The sequence below is a fragment of the Erithacus rubecula genome (assembly GCF_903797595.1).
Source record: "Erithacus rubecula genome assembly, chromosome: 1".
Classification (NCBI taxonomy): Eukaryota; Metazoa; Chordata; class Aves; order Passeriformes; family Muscicapidae; genus Erithacus; species Erithacus rubecula.
In genome coordinates this window covers 54,381,120-54,399,281 of record NC_136658.1, presented here as the reverse complement: position 1 = coordinate 54,399,281, position 18,162 = coordinate 54,381,120, and the positions used below count along the sequence as shown (strand labels likewise).

The 18,162-nt window shown below is 35.4% G+C and overlaps 1 protein-coding gene across 2 annotated transcripts in view; it reads left to right on the top strand.

The window, feature by feature from the left end:
• Positions 1–6,360, top strand: part of LOC306810017 (uncharacterized protein) — a 110,060-nt gene extending 103,700 nt beyond the window's left edge. For both annotated transcript variants that reach the window (XR_013776353.1, XM_079322044.1), the window contains one exon: positions 5,757–6,360. Coding sequence is in view for 1 of the 2 variants with exons in the window: in XM_079322044.1 (XP_079178170.1) it covers positions 5,757–5,811 (55 nt within the window). In the remaining variant the exon portion in view is untranslated. The remainder of the gene's footprint in view (positions 1–5,756) is intronic.
• Positions 6,361–18,162: the final 11,802 nt, after the last annotated feature.

Sequence of the window (18,162 nt, the reverse complement as noted above, 5' to 3'; positions counted from 1 at the left end):
TCAGTATGGTCCTTAGTGAGACACCACTCATTCTTGGTTTCCGCTTGGTCATTGAGAAGTTAACTGTAACTCTTGGAGCAGCCATCCAGCCAATTTCTTAGCCATTTGACAGTTCATACATCAAGTTCATATTTCTCCAATTTAGCAGCAAGAGTATTGTGCAGTATTGGAACAGTAGTGAAATCTTACAAAAGTCCAGGTAGATGCAATCAGTAGTTCTTCCTCTTTCCACTGAAGAAGCGCCTCAGTTCTAGAAGACCACTAGATTAGTCAGGGATGATTTGCCCTTGGTGAAATGTTAGCTGCTTCTACTCCCCAATTTTCCATATGTTTTCACATCTCGTTTGTGAGGATATGTTCCCTTCTGTCACAGCGTTAAAGATGACTGGCCAGTAGTTCCTAGAGTCCTCCTTCTTTAAAAGGTGTTCAATATTCCCTTCACTCCAGTTATCAGGAACCTTTTCTGACTGTCATGCCTTTCCAAATATGATGGTAGTGACTTAATGACTCCATCAATCAATTCCCTCAGGACACTAATATATCTAAATAACACAAAGTATAGCTTGTTTTCACATGCTGGTAAGCCTTAAGCATTAACTTAATTGCAAGGTATCAAGTGATTAGAGAATTTTAATGTAAAAAATGTTGCTACACAAGCAGCATAACAATGAAGTCTATCAACCTCTGCATACTTACTGTGTACCACATATTTGATTTGGGATGTAGGATACACCATTTCCTTGACTCACAGTAATACTTTTATTGCTATAAACAGCTCAGTTACAGTCTCCATTATCTGTTCTACTGCCTTTTGAAGTTGTGTATAATTTCTCACTCAGTTTCCTAAATTGGATCAGCTGAAATACTTTTTTAGCCAGAAAAGCATGTTCATCTCTGTTTACCTTCTTGTTTTCCAAAATGCACCCCTGTAGAACCTGACTAAAACAAAAGGATTAACCGAAATGAGCCAACTCAGCAGATGAAAACTGCAATACTGGCAGAAATAGCACCCAGCTTCTCAAGTTTGGCAATATAAATAATGTTAACTACTATGCAAATTTTTGCATTAAACTGTTGTTTATTCTACAAACATTTGTGCAATTCATGAAGGCAGCAGCTGGTAATTATTGTTAAAGCACTTGAAAACCTAACTGGGAATATTAAAAGGAACTGGACTTAATGAATACACAAATTTGTGGGTTTATTAATTTGCTTGTTTCCTCTAAGCACTTATTGAATAACATAATTTGTTTGTGAATAAAGTGATGCTGATGAGTTTCTAGAAAAAAAGTTTGGAAGGATAGAATTCACAAGCAACACACATAAAACCTTAAATTGTCTTGGACTAACAGGGGCTGTATCAAACTAACTCCAAATAATGATTGGCACACTAATATATTTTAGGAAAAAAACCCAGAACAAATGGTGTCCTACCTCAGACAGCTGTCTGGCATTTAAGAACAGCTTATTCTCCCACCTACATATTTTCTCAGTGGCTCATTTCATAATGTGAACTCACTTATCTGTCTTGCTGATCCACTTCTTAGCAAGATTTTTTAGAGTTTTAAGATGGGTAGCTTCTAAGCTAGTTATTTGGGAGGAAGATGGGAGGTGGGTGTTGTTCAAGAAGTGCAAGGAGCTGGTATATAAATTGTGTGCATCTCATGGATGTGAAAATGTCCATTTATGATTTTCCTCCATCACAGATCAAGTTCTGTAAATATTATGCATGCCTTCTATGTACTGCAGTGGGTGCAGTTGTTTCAGTGACATATCTTTTTAGAAACAGTAATTCTGGAAATAAAAGTTATACATAGCAACGAGAAAAGGAGATGTCCATATCCTCTTTTTTTTTTTTTTTTTTTTTTTTTCCCCCCCTCTGGTTTTGCTTTGTTTTGTTTTGTTTTGTTACCCTACTGTAACAGCTTCCCTGGAAAATTTCAAATTCAGTAGCAGATAACAATTGAAAAAAGTTCCTTCTAGTACATTTTATGTACTATGAATGTAGACCAGTAAGGAAAAAGTGATATTTAAAAACCCCATATTTCATTTTTACTGAATTTCTGCTGCATCCATTGATTCATGACACAGAACCCAGCACAAAAAAGCATCAATGATGTGAGCTCTGGTGTGGTATCATAATGAAAACTCTAAACTAATAATAATAATAGAACTGATTTAAAGGTTCCTTAGTAGCACCTTACAGAGTGCCATGTAACTCAAATTTCCTTAACAGAGATACAGATATGCCACATTTTATCTGTATGTGTTTATTGCTTAGGCTATTTTTTAAGGGCTATAGATACTGAGAAGTGTATTCAGATACTGAGAAGTGTATTCTTAAAGATTAATAGCTAGATCCAGTGTTAGCATCACACAAATTTCATCAGGGAGCTATAAAACTTCAAGGAGGAGATTATAATGAGGTAGAGAGATATTATGGGTATTATTTACTGTATGCTATAAGGTGATGTTACCAACCTTGTACACAACAAAGGTGTACAATTATTTTACTGTCTTGAACAAAGAGGAAGCGCAAGAGAGGCTGATGTGACTCGGGCACTGCCAGGAGCACCTGCAGGAGATTTCAATGGCCCTGTGGAGCACCAGGAACTGGGAGCATGGCAGACAGGGTGGCCAAACAGGGATTGAGAGACCACTGCAGCTTGTGCACACATCCACAGAAGGGTGTCTGAGAAGGGCTGTGCACCCTGCTTGCAGGTCCCGAGCCCATGGGAAGGGCTCCATGTCTCTGCCATAATGGTGGGCACTCACCTTGGGATTAAAACCAATGGTTCTACACAGAAAGCTCCTGAGATGTCTGGAGATCAGGCAAGGTGCCTGAACACTAGAAGAATGTTGTCCCCATCTACAAGAAGGGCATAAAGGAGGGTCCACAAATTCATAGTCCTATCTGTCAGTTTTACTTCAGTTCCTGGAATGCATGTTTATGTGGGCTGTTTGAAGTCTGATAAGGAGGAATGACTGGGAAAAGTCAGCATGGATTCACTAAGGGCAAATTGTGCTTGGCAAACCTGTACATCTCCTATGACAAAGTATTCTGCTTGATAGATGTAGGGCAAAAGGGGCACACAGTTTACTTGGATTTCTCCCAGGCTTTCCATGTGACTTCCCCTCATCTGCCTCCTAAAGAATCTTATGCACTATCCGTCGAGGGGGCAGCTGTATGGAAAGGTCCTGGTGGATGAACAGTAAGCTGTCATGGCAGAGAAAGACAACAGGAATCTTGATTGCATTAACAAGGATGTCACCAGCAAAGATAAGTCATCTGACTTTGGTGCTCAGTGCCTGCCAGGCCACATCTGGAATTTTGGTCCTGGCTCTGCAAAAGAGACATGGACAGGCTGGAGAGGGTTCAGAGAAGGACCAGAAAGATGATCAAAGAAATGAGAAGCCTGCTATGCAAGGAAAAACTGAGAGAACTGCATTTGTTCTGCCTTGAGAAAAGTAGGCTTGGGAAAGATCTTACCACCATGTTCCAGTTTTAAAAGGGTCACTAGAAAGAAGATTCCTTTTAAGAAAGGAGTCACTACGTGAAGGTAAGAGGTAATGGATGCAAATTACTCCTGGGGAGATTCTAACTGGACACAAGAGGAAAATTTTTCCCAAGGACAATTGGCCATTATAATCTCCCCAGCAGCGGCAATGTTGGACACTTGTAAGATTCAGCTGGCCAGGGTTTTGGGACATACTGTCTAGACCCTGCTTTTGACAAGAAAGGTTGGTCCAGATGATTCCTTCCTACCAGTTGTTCTATGATTCTATCAAGCATTAAAGAATTTGTCGTGCTGATTTTATGTTAAATTCAGAACCAGCACTCCAAGAATTTAAAATAATAGTAATAGCTAATTTTTTTTTTCCTTTATTTTTAAGTGGCTGTTAGGCAAAATAGCATTTTCATATATATGGGTATTTTAAATGATTGTAACCACTTGGATAAAGAGCCAACCAGTATTTATTCATTCCTTGATTAAAGTCCTGTTAATGTTTGGAAATGTCATAACATTTTCATGTTTTCAAACCTGTGTTTTTTCTGACCTTGGCTATGCTTTGGCATAATCAGGCCAAAATACTGCAATATAATCTGAGTTTAAAAAATTCTGTGCTCCTGTACTCTGAAATAAAGCTGTTTTTGTCTAAAAAAGTACAAGTAGAACTGAGCAACAGAAAGTTTGAGTTATTATTTCCAACCTACAGCAATTCCCTACTGTACATCAAGATGGATTCCACAGTTTTCAAAATGTTATTTGGAAATTTAGAGTCGTCAGACAAGTCAAGGCACTTGCCTGGGAGAAAATTTTGCTCATGCCCATCAGTCTCAGCCAAGCAGGCATGTATTTGAAGTTGACTTTTTTAATTCCATGCAATCTATTAGAAGTGCTAAGGACACCTTTTCCTTTGTTTTTGAATAGAAATATTGTCTATATTGTATATGAAGAAGTTTCTAATGTTAACTACTATTGAAAAAGCTTTCAATTTGATAAATTTTTATTTTATATTAAAATTATGAATTGGGAAAAAAATCTAATACTTCATATTAAGACAAATTTTCATACATAAGGCACAAAAAATGTTGTTTTTAGTTTGTTTTCATCCTTTTAACTGAAAACCAAAAGATCTTGATTATTATTTCTTTGAGAAAGAAATGAAATCATACAATAAAAAAAAGCCAGAAACATTCCAACAAAACCCAATAAACTTACCTCTCTCTCCCAGGTTATTAGGAATAGCAGGTTCTGATAAAGTCATTCAGTATGGGCTCCACCAATGTTTTTACAAATCTTGTCTGCAGTATAGATGAGGGTTATGGTGGGCCAAAAGTGCCAGTCTGGTGCTTTAATCATGTATCAGTCATAGTCAAATGCCAAACTGTTTATCAAGTTAAATGCCAAACTGTTTTTCCTGGGATAGCTGCAAAACTGGTTCCTATTCTATATTAAATTTGAAAAATAGATAAGTTTTGAATAGAGGATGTTTTTCATATACCCAGTTTCTGGTGGCTGTTGGTTTGTTTATTAGTTTTGCCAGCAAGAAGAAACCTGTACAAATTCATACCTTTTTTATTTTAGAGCTATGCTCCTAAGTCCGGTCCTGTTTTGTCTAGAATAAAAATTTTTCCCCTTAAAATTATTTTTTTTTTCCCTGCAAAATTGTAGCCAAATAGAATGATCATCTCACTGGTAACCCAAAAGTTTGGACACCTGAATCTTTACAGCTGTAATTTACCATCAGGCTTCTGTAGATTTTAGAATTTGTTTTCATGGAAAATACATGGCTTTTGGAAGGGAACTCTCAATATAACACTGAGCCAAGGCTAAATATAAGAAAGCAAAAAAAGTCAAATTTTTTGGCTTTGTACCATCATTTCTGAACTATGAGCAAGTGCAACCATTTACTGCCAAGTTTAAAGGAGGAGAAAGAGCAAATGTACTTATCAGCCTCAAGCAGAATTAAGCTGGAGGGTTTTACATCATTATATTAATTTCTGGATGAAAATACAGAATAATAAATTTGAAAACATAATGTAGCAGACATAAATTGCATCTGAAATATTTATTTTGAACAAAGGAAATATAATGGCTACTAAAAGACCAAGTGAATTTGTGCATTGTTTCTGTCACCAGCTTCAAGAAAAGGATTTTTCAATACAAGGGGGTTTTAATTGTCTTAAATAGGCATTGATCTGAATTTGATTTTTACTTCTAATTTTGTACAGATGGCATTGCTTTTTTCAGGTTTCTCAAAGAAACTGCACTGCTACAAATGGAAGAAAAAGGATTAAATATATGAATAATTTATTTTTTGTGTGAAGAAAAATTTATCCTTGCCTGCTCATTATGAAGATTCCGAAAGCGGTTTACTTTCTCACATTCTCACATGTGCTTCTCACAGAAGGCACATTGAAACCCTGCTGCTACCAAAACCTTGCCATGCAAGCCCAATACAACAGAAATTAACCATTTAGACAGTCATGTGGATAATTAGTCTAGAACAGCAGCAAGCTGAGTTAAAGATTTTGGACAATTTCACTGGAATGAAGAATCCTTGGCTCTGTGTAAACACTGCTCAGCTATAACAAAAAGTCTCTATAATCATCACTGCATTCAGCACTAAACAAAGACCCATATTATCCATATTATAGCCACTGTGAAGAAAATTAACTCTGCCCCAGACAAACTACTACAGTGCTTTATAAGTCCATTCCATGACTTAATTGGCATTGTTTCAGTGATTTTATATGGATAATGCAGATGTTTTATAAAGCAACCATTGAGGTATTCAAACTCCTGTTGCTTCTTTTTTTCGTATTCTTCAGTAGAATAAACAAAACAAACACATACACAAACACTAGCACAAACACAAACACAAACATAAACAAACAAAACAAGAAAACCCAACAAGCCAAAAAAAACAACCAACCAAAAATCAACCAACAAGCGAACAAGAAATCTCTTTCTTGGCTTAAATTTACACTGCAATCAATGTTGCTCTGGCTTCTACTGTGTGAGAGTAATAGAGTCCTATGCTTGCATTCAGTAATAAGTCACTATATTGTGATTTCTGCTATATTAAATATTAAATAGAATATTTGCAATAGCAGAGTCTTTTGACAGAACCAGGTATAAAAATAGCACCCAGTAGAAGATACTAAGCAGTGTAAGTGGAGATAGCCTTTTTCAAAAAGGGGGTGAAAATCAGGTGCTATGGGGCAGCAAGACCCACCTTCTATCTTGCTTCAGTTACAGGTACAGAAACATCACTTCTTAAGCCCCTGGTTGTATCAGGAATATCAGTAAAGTAAATAAGATACCTCTGAAAAAGGATCATGAGTGACAGCTTAATGGTATGCAGGAAGATGTAAGAGCTTTGCTACTCTGTTGAAAACAGCTGTAGGTTCATGCAGATGCTTAAAGTGGTTATTATACAAAACTGAATGACAATCAGCAGAAGCACTGCTAGCAGAGCAAAAGGTAAACTAAAAAAGGAGCTACTTTTATGGGGAAGCTTGACATTTTCTTCATCCTCGCAGAATTGATAGTTTAAAATTTTGGGGGTGGGTGTATTTTGAGTTTTGGGGGGAGTCTTTTGGTAATTCTACTGAAATTTAATAATCAAATTGTCATGTGAACTAAAGAAGGTTAGATTTAAAAAGAAATATATCTAAAAATAAATAGATTTTAAAAGAATAACATTTTTAATTTATAACTTGGAAAGAAAATGCAGAAAATCATTGAAATATGAGCCTTTGAGACAACTGATTAATTAGAATGCATTTATTCAATCTGTGGAGTGGCAGTGAGGAAAGTGAGGAGAGAGAGGAAGAGGAAGAGGAAGAGGAAGAGGAAGAGGAAGAGGAAGAGGAAGAGGAAGAGGAAGAGGAAGAGGAAGAGGAAGAGGAAGAGGAAGAGGAAGAGGAAGAGGGAAGGCCATGCCTAAGTTAAAGTCTATTATTAAAGCCTATGTGTCAGAAAAAACAGAGAATATATATATAATTATACATATAAGGAATAAAATAATTAGCTCTGTACTTGCCTTTTTTCTCATTTTTTAATGAATGCACATAGACACAAACAAAACTTAAAAGAAAAGTAATAAGGTGATATCATATGCACAGATCTTGTGCAATTGCTGCTGAGAACTCCTGGTCTGACAGGTAGTTCATCAGATGGTCTCTGGCTCATTTCTTCAGTCTGTGCTATGATATGGTTGAACTTTCTGGGTCTGAGCAAAAGTCCTATTGAGTCTTTTTTTTTTTTTTTTTACTTTTTTTTCAGTGAAGTATCACAAGCTGGTGAAAAGGAGATAGAAGAAAAATGGTCCTTTTATATGACACTCACTCTATAAGAGAAGAAAAAGTAGAACTCAACGTTTCTTGGGTTTATTCTTATGATTAGTTGAGTTGTTTTGAGTTCCCACTCATCAGCCAAGGTCAAGGAATAGCATTAAACCTAGTTGTGCACAAAGAGGGTCTCAAGTAAGCCAAGATATCCACTTTTCAACCCTGAAATTTTGCCATCTTCAATTTTTCCTTTTCTGAGAACTCTCAAATTCATGAGAAAGAGGTCTTATTATTTTATCCAATGTAGATCTAACATTTCATACCTTGATTTTCTGAGTTATACTCTGTACTTGTTAAGAGCAATGCAGAAAGTGGAGCTAGAGATAAAATTAATAGATATGATTTTAAATCAATATTCTTGGTTGCTTCTAGCTCTGCCTCTCTTCTGAGATATTGAGATGCATTCCCAACTGCGCTGCCTGTGTTGTCTTTTTCACAGCTTCCTCATAAACCCATATTGTATTTATATATAGTTATATTAACTTGGGACATTTTAAAAATTTCACTTTTTTGTGCATAGTCCTCTGGCGCAGACTGTCTTTCTAATTACAACAAAATGAAATATATCCTTTATCTCTCTGTGAAGCAGGGCACTAACAAAGTTTCATGTTCTGTCTTTTCACACATAAACAAAAATCTAATTCATTGCTTGGCTAGTTTTGAGTGATTTCTAACCTTAGACTTCCTCCTATATTTGTTAATGTTAGACCTCCCTATAAATTTGCTCAGTGCTTAAACAATGGGTTGCAGGAATCAGCAAGCTAAACTTCTACTGTGTAAGTATTCCAGCTACACATGCTTTTTGAGAAAGCTTGTAGGTATAGTAAGTCCAAATAATGAATCAATAATATTCATAGGAACAAAAACACTCCATCATTTCAAATACTGGGACTTTCAGATGTCATCTAATTTTGTACAGAATAAAATAAATTTCTCCTACTGATCCCATGCTCCTGGCAAGTCTTGAACTTTTCTGCAGCTCATCATGGGGTATACTGATCAGGACTGGCATGTCAGTGTTAAGCTTAGAGTTTAGATATGATATTGGGACTCAGTTGCAGCCTTATGTAAGCCCATTAGTGAAGGACTGAAAGAAAAGTCACATCTTTCTTTACAAGAAAAATAGGAAGCATGAAAAGACAGCTGGTAGAGAAATGCAAGATAATTGAGATGATAAGTTCACATTTAATTTAATTAAGTTTGAGAAACATATATCTCATAAAAGTATTTTAATGAAGATCAGAGAGCATAACAGTCTGTTTTAAGAGACTGTTTCTACCCATGCCTTGGGTGAGTCTCTCAATCCTAGGCAACAGCCTCTAAAGCCAGAGAAGAAACCCAGAAGGCATTGACTAGAAGTCATTAATATACTGTAAGGATACTGTAGTGTGAGAAGGTGTTTAAGAACTCCTGCTCTGTGGGATTGCCAGCCCTCTGTGCTATGTGCAGTCTGCCTAAGAGCAAGAGGCAGCAGCTGCTGGCAGAGCTGTAGCGTGGGAATGGTAGCAAAGGGAGAGCAGCTTAAGAAATTCATGTAGCAAAACTTTACAACCACAATATTCAAGTGTCAGTACAGGAGAAAGCAAGCAACCAGCTGGCCTCAGAATTGCCTCACCAAAGAAGAAGACTGTTAATAATAGAGTATGTCTTAGGAATTAAATATGTTCTGATATCTTGTCTACCTTTAATTATTTTCTTGTTTGCTTAAATAACTGACTTCTGTTTGCAGCAGAAGGAAACTGATCTTCACAATGTGTAGTTTAAGCCTCTGATGTCTTTGGGTGTAGTCCTGAACCAGTGCTTTATCAGCTCCTCAAATAACTTGAATATTGTCCTATTTGCTGTCAATCAAGTATTGGCAGAAAGGTTACAATTACTTCATATGCAAAAAAAAAAAAAGGATAAGGTCAATTTTTCCCATTCCATTTATTTGTAATGATTTTTTAAAATTATTATTATCATTAATGTATTCCCAAAAACAAGGCTTCTGGAGAAAACAGCCAGCTGGCAGAGATGTGAGAAGAATGGACCAAGGTGTAAATAAAAAAATAATTTAAAAATCTAAATGCTATGCTAATTACATGACAAAGAGAATACTGTCAGCAACTGCTTGCTCCCTAGTGTTGTAGGAAATGATAGTAGTGGTTGGAATTGAAAGGAGGAAGATGCTGTAAATGAGAAGACACACAGGTGGTAAAATGATTAATGTTGCATCTAAACAGTACAGGTGTCTGGCATTTTTTGAAATGCCCAAGAAATAAATGGGATATTTATTCTCCTTGACAGGAAGAGGAAAAGTTTGTGCTTGATTCTGCATCTCAGCAAATGAAGTGTTGAGTGAACTGTTCTGTTGATTTATTATAGTGGTATCAGCTAACAGTCTCATTGAAAAATTTCCCTTGGTATTTTCTGTATGTGTCACTGTTTCACGTATTTCCTCTCTAACCATGAATATTAAAATATAGAATACACTGCATTCAATCTGGTAAAGCAGATGGACATGAGAGACCTCTGATACAGCTAATTCTGCTCTCTCTCTCTCTTTCCCACATTGTGGTTTAACCCCAGCTGGCAACCAAGCACCCAGGCAGTTGTTCAGCTTCCCCACCCTGGGCAGAGAGAATCAGAAGGATAAAAGTGAGAAAACCTGTGGGTTGACATAAAGACAGTTTAGCAGGTAAAGCAAAATGCACACACACACACAAGCAAAATAAAGCAAGGAATTAATGTACTACTTTGCATGGGCAGGCAGGTGCTCAGGCATCTCCAGGAGAGCAGGGCCCCATTATGGGTAATGGTGACTTGGGGAAACAAATGCCATGATTCTGAACATCCCTTTGTCATACTTCTCTCAGCTTTATATGGTCAGCACGATGCCATTTGGTGTAGAGTATCCCTTTGCTCAGCTGGAGTCACCTGTCCTAATTGGGTCCCCTCCCAGCTTATTGTGTGCTCCCAGACTCCTCACTGATGGAGTGATAGGAAAAGCAGGAAAACACCTTGACTCTATATACTAAGCACTGCTCAGAAATAACCAACTAATCTCTATACTATTGACATTCTTTTTAGCACAAATACACAACCTAAACCTGTGATAAAATATAAATCTAGACTTGCACAAGCCAAAATCATCGTGTATGTAAAGCAAAATATAAATCCAAAGCCTGCCTATTTTCTATTAATTTGTTTTTGTAATTGTTAGATTTAGAGGATCTTGATCTTATTCCTCTGCTCTAGATCAATAGATGCATCAATATATATGTTTAGATTTTAGTATAGAACATAGTCCTCTTCCAATGATTATTAATCTGAAGTTTTGCTTCTGTAGTTGTTTCATCATGAATGGTCTGGAACTCAGCCACTTGAAAATTTTGCTATGGGAAATAAATCTCCATCTCACTTTCTAAAACTTCATATACTAGAGAAAAATTGTGTCACTTCTCAGTTTTACTAGTCCATTTTTGAAAAACAAACAAGGAAACTATTATCACAAAATCCTTATCTGATGTACAACAGCTTGAAATTTCACTGAGAAATAGGAAAACTCACAGGTGTTATATGTTAAACCTACCATCCATTCATATTGTTGTAGACTCACAAAAGCTATGTGCTTCCATTTTTCTATTCAACAACACAGAAAATTAACTTTTGTTAGGAACACTCTTATGTAAAAATAAGTGGAAATCGTGGAATAATTCATGAACCTGGCCTGATACATCTGGTAATGTAATCATCATTTGCCTGTGGAGTAGAAAAATATTTCAGAGTATTAGTATTTCAAACAAAAGTTATTTGCATTAAGCTTGTTTGGTATTTTGTGGTGAGTTTGTTTGTTTGTTTGTTTTTCTAATAAGGCATCTGTTCTCTTTTTGGATAAATCTTTACTATGGAGGGCAATACAGAGAGTCAGGAACTAATTTATGTGTTTTGCAAGATTTTCTTTTGATTCATGCTCTATTAATTTCCTGTAAAAACAAGGAGGAAAGAGGGGAGGGAGGAAGGGGGGAAGGGGGGAAGGGAGGAAGGAAGGAAGGTAGGTATAGATTAGGATTTTGCTCAGAAATGTATATTGTATATTTTGCTGAAAACCCACCAGAATCTTTTGGAAAAAAAGTTTTTGAATTGGTTTATTGTGACAGTTTGATATTTAGTTTGATAAAAGAAAAAAAAAAAAAGAAAAAAAAAGAGAAAGTTTGTTTTTATCAAGAAAATTAGTTGAGTAACTGATTGTAAGTACATTTGATGAAATAGATATGTTCTTGCAAAACAGTATTTTAATCCAATTATTACATTTTAAATTACTTCTTATTCTAACATGTAATACCATTTGTGAATTATTTTGAATATATAATGGCTTTTATATTTGCCAATATAACAAATGGTCTCTCTAGGTACAACCTGTTTTTTCTAACATGCATTGAAATAAGAGTATAATTACTAATGCTAATTAATTTTAATGTCATACCAATTCCTTGTTATTTAAAAATGAGCTCTACCAAATTTGAAGTACCATGTCCATATACCTTGTTTACAATAGTCCTGTGAAATACCTCTTAGTGTCATTTATTCTTGAGGATGATGACATTTTCATCCTGTTATATTATATAATCTATAAGTAAGAAACTCTTCACAACATTGCTGTTGCCAGTCTTATCAAGTCCTATAATTAAAAGCCTTTAAATATAATGATTGACAAAGGAAACCTGTTGTGAGAAAATGACAGATGCCAACAGAGCTTTCAATCAATATAACTGCAAAAGTTTAGTGCACAGTCCTTCCTAGAATTGTCACTTGCTGAACTTGATTGGTCCACTTTCATTAATTTATTCCCTAACAGCAATCACATACCTGGATATTGTCATGCTCCACTTTTTTCTTGACAGTTATCCTGGTTGTTTTGTGTTAGTGGCAAAGGTAACTGAATCACTGCATCTGTACTCCAACCTTTTTCCAATCTACTGAGCAGATGGTTTCACTATAACTTTACCATAGTTATATCTCTTTTTTTCAGAAATTTTCCTTTCGTGTGCAGGGGGAGGCATCTACTAACACAAAAAAACAAGTTCAGTTTTTGATGATGCTCTAATGTCACCAACTCTGTAGAAATATGATTTAATTATTAGTTAATTACTGTATTAGACACTAAACAAAATTCAGGTTCAGTCACAGGCTTTCTGAGAGATTTGAGCAAAGTCACATAGTCACAGTTTCATCTTAGCCAGATTTATGCAATCATTATCCTTTTGCTTGTGATCACAGTCTCCTGTCATAGTCCACATAGAGCGACCAGTTCTTCAAAGAAGGATAAAGTTGATTTAGCAAGTTTATGAAGGTTTGCCTAGCCTGCAGAATTTCTGAGCATATTCTCAAACCTTATTTTTACCTGCAAGATATGCTATTAGACTGTATACATTACTTTTTATCTAAGTAATAAATGCTCACTCTATGCTTGTGCATCATTCTCATATTAAATGCAAGACATAGCACTGTACCAGTTACCAAGAAAAAATTAAACTCTATTCCAGTGGAAAACAGAACAATCTAGGATTTATCTGATATAAATTATATGAGCATTTAGGAGTTGTCAAGGTACTAATAAGACAACTATTTAAGGGCGTTGTGGTAATTTTTCATAGCGATATTTCTGGAAAGTTGCAGGGAATTTATGAGCTAGTGTCTTATTTGTATGAAATATTAGATATCAATTAATTTTTAAATTATTATTGCAAGATAGTCACTGTAAAATGACCTATACAAATATGACTAAATCTTAGTGCTATTACCCACACATCAGGAATAACACAATGGGAATCATAATCCTTCCATCATACATTTCACTTCAGTATTTTGTAGAATTTACTCCATCAACTATAAATACAAATCTGAAGCATGACCATATGGGACTGAGGTGCAGGTTTAGATAATTTTTAAATTATTCTTTCACTGTAAGTAGTAGATTGAGGAAACTGTTTAGGCTTGGCAGTCAGGGACATTATTTTACTTAATCATCCTCTTAATAATCAACAAAACTTGTCTTCTGGATCATTAAAAATAATCAAATCTGAATATTAGACAACAAATACAAGACCTATAAACTAACACAGTTCATATTTTTTTTCTAGGTTTCTGAGAGATGGCACATTAGTTTATGCACTGGAATGAAAGGCTTCATATGAGCAGAGCATGGATTTGAGTGAGATACGGTATCATTGTCATTTTTACTAAATTAGACAGTAATACTAAATAATTCTTTACTATTTGTATTGGTGTAAATGGGAAGACTAGCCTGCAGGTGTGTCAGAGGAAACACGAAGATCAAAGACCAGAAAATAGAAGGTGCTGCATGACACAGGAGATAGTGTGGCCAAGGGAGACCCTGAGCTAGAGCAGTTTTTTTTCCTGACAGGATCTGTAGCATGCTTGAGAACCCCCCATGGAGCAGATTAATTTTTTTTTTTTTTTTAAGGACTGCAGCTCATGGACAATCCACACTGCAGGAGGGCAAAAGTATGAGGGGAAAGAAGAAACAGAGGAGAACTCTTATGGACTGACTACATCACTATTTCTTATTCCCTGCAGTGATCAAGATGAGGGTAGAAGAATCAGGAGCAAATAAATGAAGCTGAGATTAGAAAAGAGTGAAGGAAAGAATTTTGTCTTTTCCTGTTTTCCATTACTCAAATTAGTAATTGTATTTTTCTTTGAATTGCTAATATATTAATGTTCCCTTAGTAGGATCTATTCTGCCTGCAGTGCCTAATTGGTTCATCCAAGATGGTCCCCATTTTTCAACCCATGACCTTTACCTTCTTGTTTGTCTCATTTTCTCCTGCTGTCATGCTAGGGGAAGGTGTGAGCAAGCAGCTGGGTAGGCATTTGATATATAATGGAGATTTCTGGATAATTTTCCCTCAGAAGATTTTTGCCTACATTTAGAAACTTTAAAGACACTTCTGCCCAATTTTTCCCTCTCTTTCCACCCCCTCCCCCCCCCACTTTTAGTTTTCAGCAAGTATATACCTCATGGTGAATAAACCCATCACAAATAGTACCTAAAGGAATATTTTCTAAATTCCAGTTCTGATGGAGTTTAAGTAATACTTGTAAAATGTATTCTGCTTTGGTCTGTCAGAGACATGCATCTGATTTGGACTGTTTTATCTTACTACTTGTGCATACAAAAAGCAAATAACTTGACTTTAAACTGTAAGAGTAATAGTGCTACATTGTAGTCCATGTGCTTAAATATTGAAGTTTAAAAATTAAAGTAGTTTACAACATAGACATATATTGAGTTTAACATGTAAGCAAGATCATAACTTTTAGAGATGCATTTTCATGCCACTGTATGTGAGATGGTGTTATCATTTCCATTATAAATAATTTAAGAAATTTTATCTCAGTAAGAGAAAAATCAGTAGTCTTACTGCATTTTAAAGAAATTATTATGCTTAATGCATCTTCCAGGCTGAAGTAAGCATATGATAAAATTTGACATTTTCCTCTAGGGGCTTTAGTAAAGAATCTAAACATTCAGCTCTAACCATACAATTTAAAAAGGTTTCTAAATGCTACTTTAAATGTATAGTTTGTTTAAATGTGACGCAGTTATATGCCAGGATAGGATGATTTGGGGATGTATTTCTAGAACATATATTGCAATGACTACCACTATTTGTCAAACAATGAGTGATAAGAGTAATGTTACTCAGAGGACAAGAGAGGAGTCACAGGAAGGAGAGGATATTTCTTGTTACCAGATTATCCAGGAATCATGGGTGTGAATTAGGAAGGAGAAAATATATTATATAATTCCAAGACTTTAAAAGAAATACCAAAACTTTAAATGTTTATTTATTTGTGTACTAGTAAAGAGTCTTACTGATTTCTTCTGAACTATGCTCTTGAGTGAGGTAGACATTTCAAAAGTTCTACATTGTTGCTGAGAGTGAGATATTTTCAGACCTTTCATCCATCTTTCTCAAAGTCTGGAACCAAAAGGAGAAAAAAAAAAATCAAGAAAAGTGAAGAAAGAGTGGTTGTCTGGCAAGCAGGGTTCACCCTGATAAGTTTCTTAACAAAATGAGCTAGGAATTGCAAATACTTTAACCAGTGTAGACACCTTAAACACTAAAGGTTCTGTTGGAGTCATCTAAAGTTCAGTGATATGAGATCTGTATTTTATTCTAAAGCCCAATTTTTTAAGTTCTCACTTTCTTTCACCAAGGTTCTACAGCAGGATTAATGGAGCTAAAGTTAATATGAGGACTTGATAATAAATATAGAAAAGAAAGCAGGAGTGCTTTACAATGGATGCATTATAGTTGGTCAAATGCTAAAATGCCATTAAAAAAATATACTGACTACATCACATCATAGTTTCTGAGTTTTATCTTGCCTTCTTTTTTTTTTTTAGTCCTGTAATGTCATTGATTATACAAAAAATGTGCATACAGTGTTCTAAAAGAGCAGTAAACACTTCAAATAAGCTTTGCATGTGGTAAATACTAGGACAAAAAGAAAAGACCCATAGTGGGCATATCTGGCCTGTGCAAAACCTGAGTGATTACTACACTATTCTACATTTCTAAAGAGAGGTTTTAGTTCAGGAAATATCAGATGTTGTTTTGTTGTATGGTTGATTGGGAGCTTTTCCTTCTCTCCTAGAGAGACATTGCAAGATCCCATTTTTTGCAACACCCTTTGTTGTGTTAAAGCACACTCAGTTTTTTCCACTCGGTATGCTCATATCAATTGAAGTATTTTGTATTTAAATATTCGAATTATCCAAATCCATTGAAATCATCATGATCAGATAAAAGGTTTTGATTTGTAGACTTGATGAAGAGCTCATTAGACACCCTCACAAAAGTTTTGTAGGTCCTGTGAGATTTGTAGTGCTCAGTTCTAGCCCATGTTGCAGGTGAACCACCTGAGGAGCTAAAGGGGCAGAACTGCCTCAAAAATAAAGCTTTTAATTTTTTTTCTTTTTTGTTTTTCTCCCATGAAACCCTACTGAGCCTTCAAAAATAGTTGCTGCTTGCTTTACTTTTTTATACTATATTCTGTCTCACTGGAATTATATCTGGAATTATATCCTCCACAGTCTTTGAAAATCTCTATCCACATTTCTTGTTTGTTAAATAATCATTGGGTTTAGGGTTTTAATTCAAAACTGTTTTTGTACATGTAGAAATACTCCTTTAATTTCTAATCATAATACATAGAGCAGTGATTTAAGTATCTATTCCTCTTACAAGAAAGATTACTATAATGTTAATTCATGCAGTGTGCAGACTGCAGTTAAACATTTAGTATAGATTTTAATAATATACCTGATTGATACTTCAGAAGAAACTGTGTATTCTGAACAAACTCACAAGACATGGTTTTCTCAATTTCAAAAAGCTCATTTCCATCTAGTCCTGGCTTTAAGAATATGGCACCTAATTTGCAACAGTGCTCATTGCTTCTAACCTGACTTTGATTCTTACTGTTGAGCCTTGCACTTCTGGAGAAGGTTAGAAAAACAACCAAATAGAAAAAACCGCAAAAATCAGGCAAGCAAGCAAGGAAGGATATAGGATTGGTCAGTAGATGGCAGTAAGAGCTAGCAAGAAGCCTGTAGGCTCAGCTCAGACCTATAGCACATTAATCATACATGCAGCAAATTCCACACAGTACTAGCTGACAAAGACCTTGCTTTGCTACAATCAATCTTTATTCACCACTAGATTACAGTGGTTAGATATACTTGATTGCCTCAGATCCAGGATAAAGCTTATAAAAAATCTATATATGTAATCGGCTTAATTTTTTGCTATTGTATTTTAGATTTTGTTTTCTATTTTAAACTGAGTTTTGGATGAAATTGGTCTATTCTTATCTCTGCTATGTGACCAGACATTCCATCTGTCACCTTGACTGCAAAGCTGTAATTTTAATGTTCGGCTCAGTAAATGTTTAAAGTGTCATTCTGTTATTTACAAAGTGAAGAATGTAGTGAATAGACTGTAGCTGAAGGAGAACTGTCTTAGCTCACTTGTCTCTTTATTCCAAGAGTTTTACTACTGCATATCTGTGTTATAAGATGAAATAGCACCACAGTTGTGAAATAAATGCTGTATTGCACTGCAGAATCCATTTTGTACAGCTCCATTCTCTTGTCTCATTTTCTATTTCAAAAAGTCAGAATGTATCAAGGATGTTCACTTTGAAAAGTTAACAATGCAAACATTCTCTTACCATACACTCAACAACAGGAACTGTATATGTATATTTCAAATAAAAAGGAAAACAAG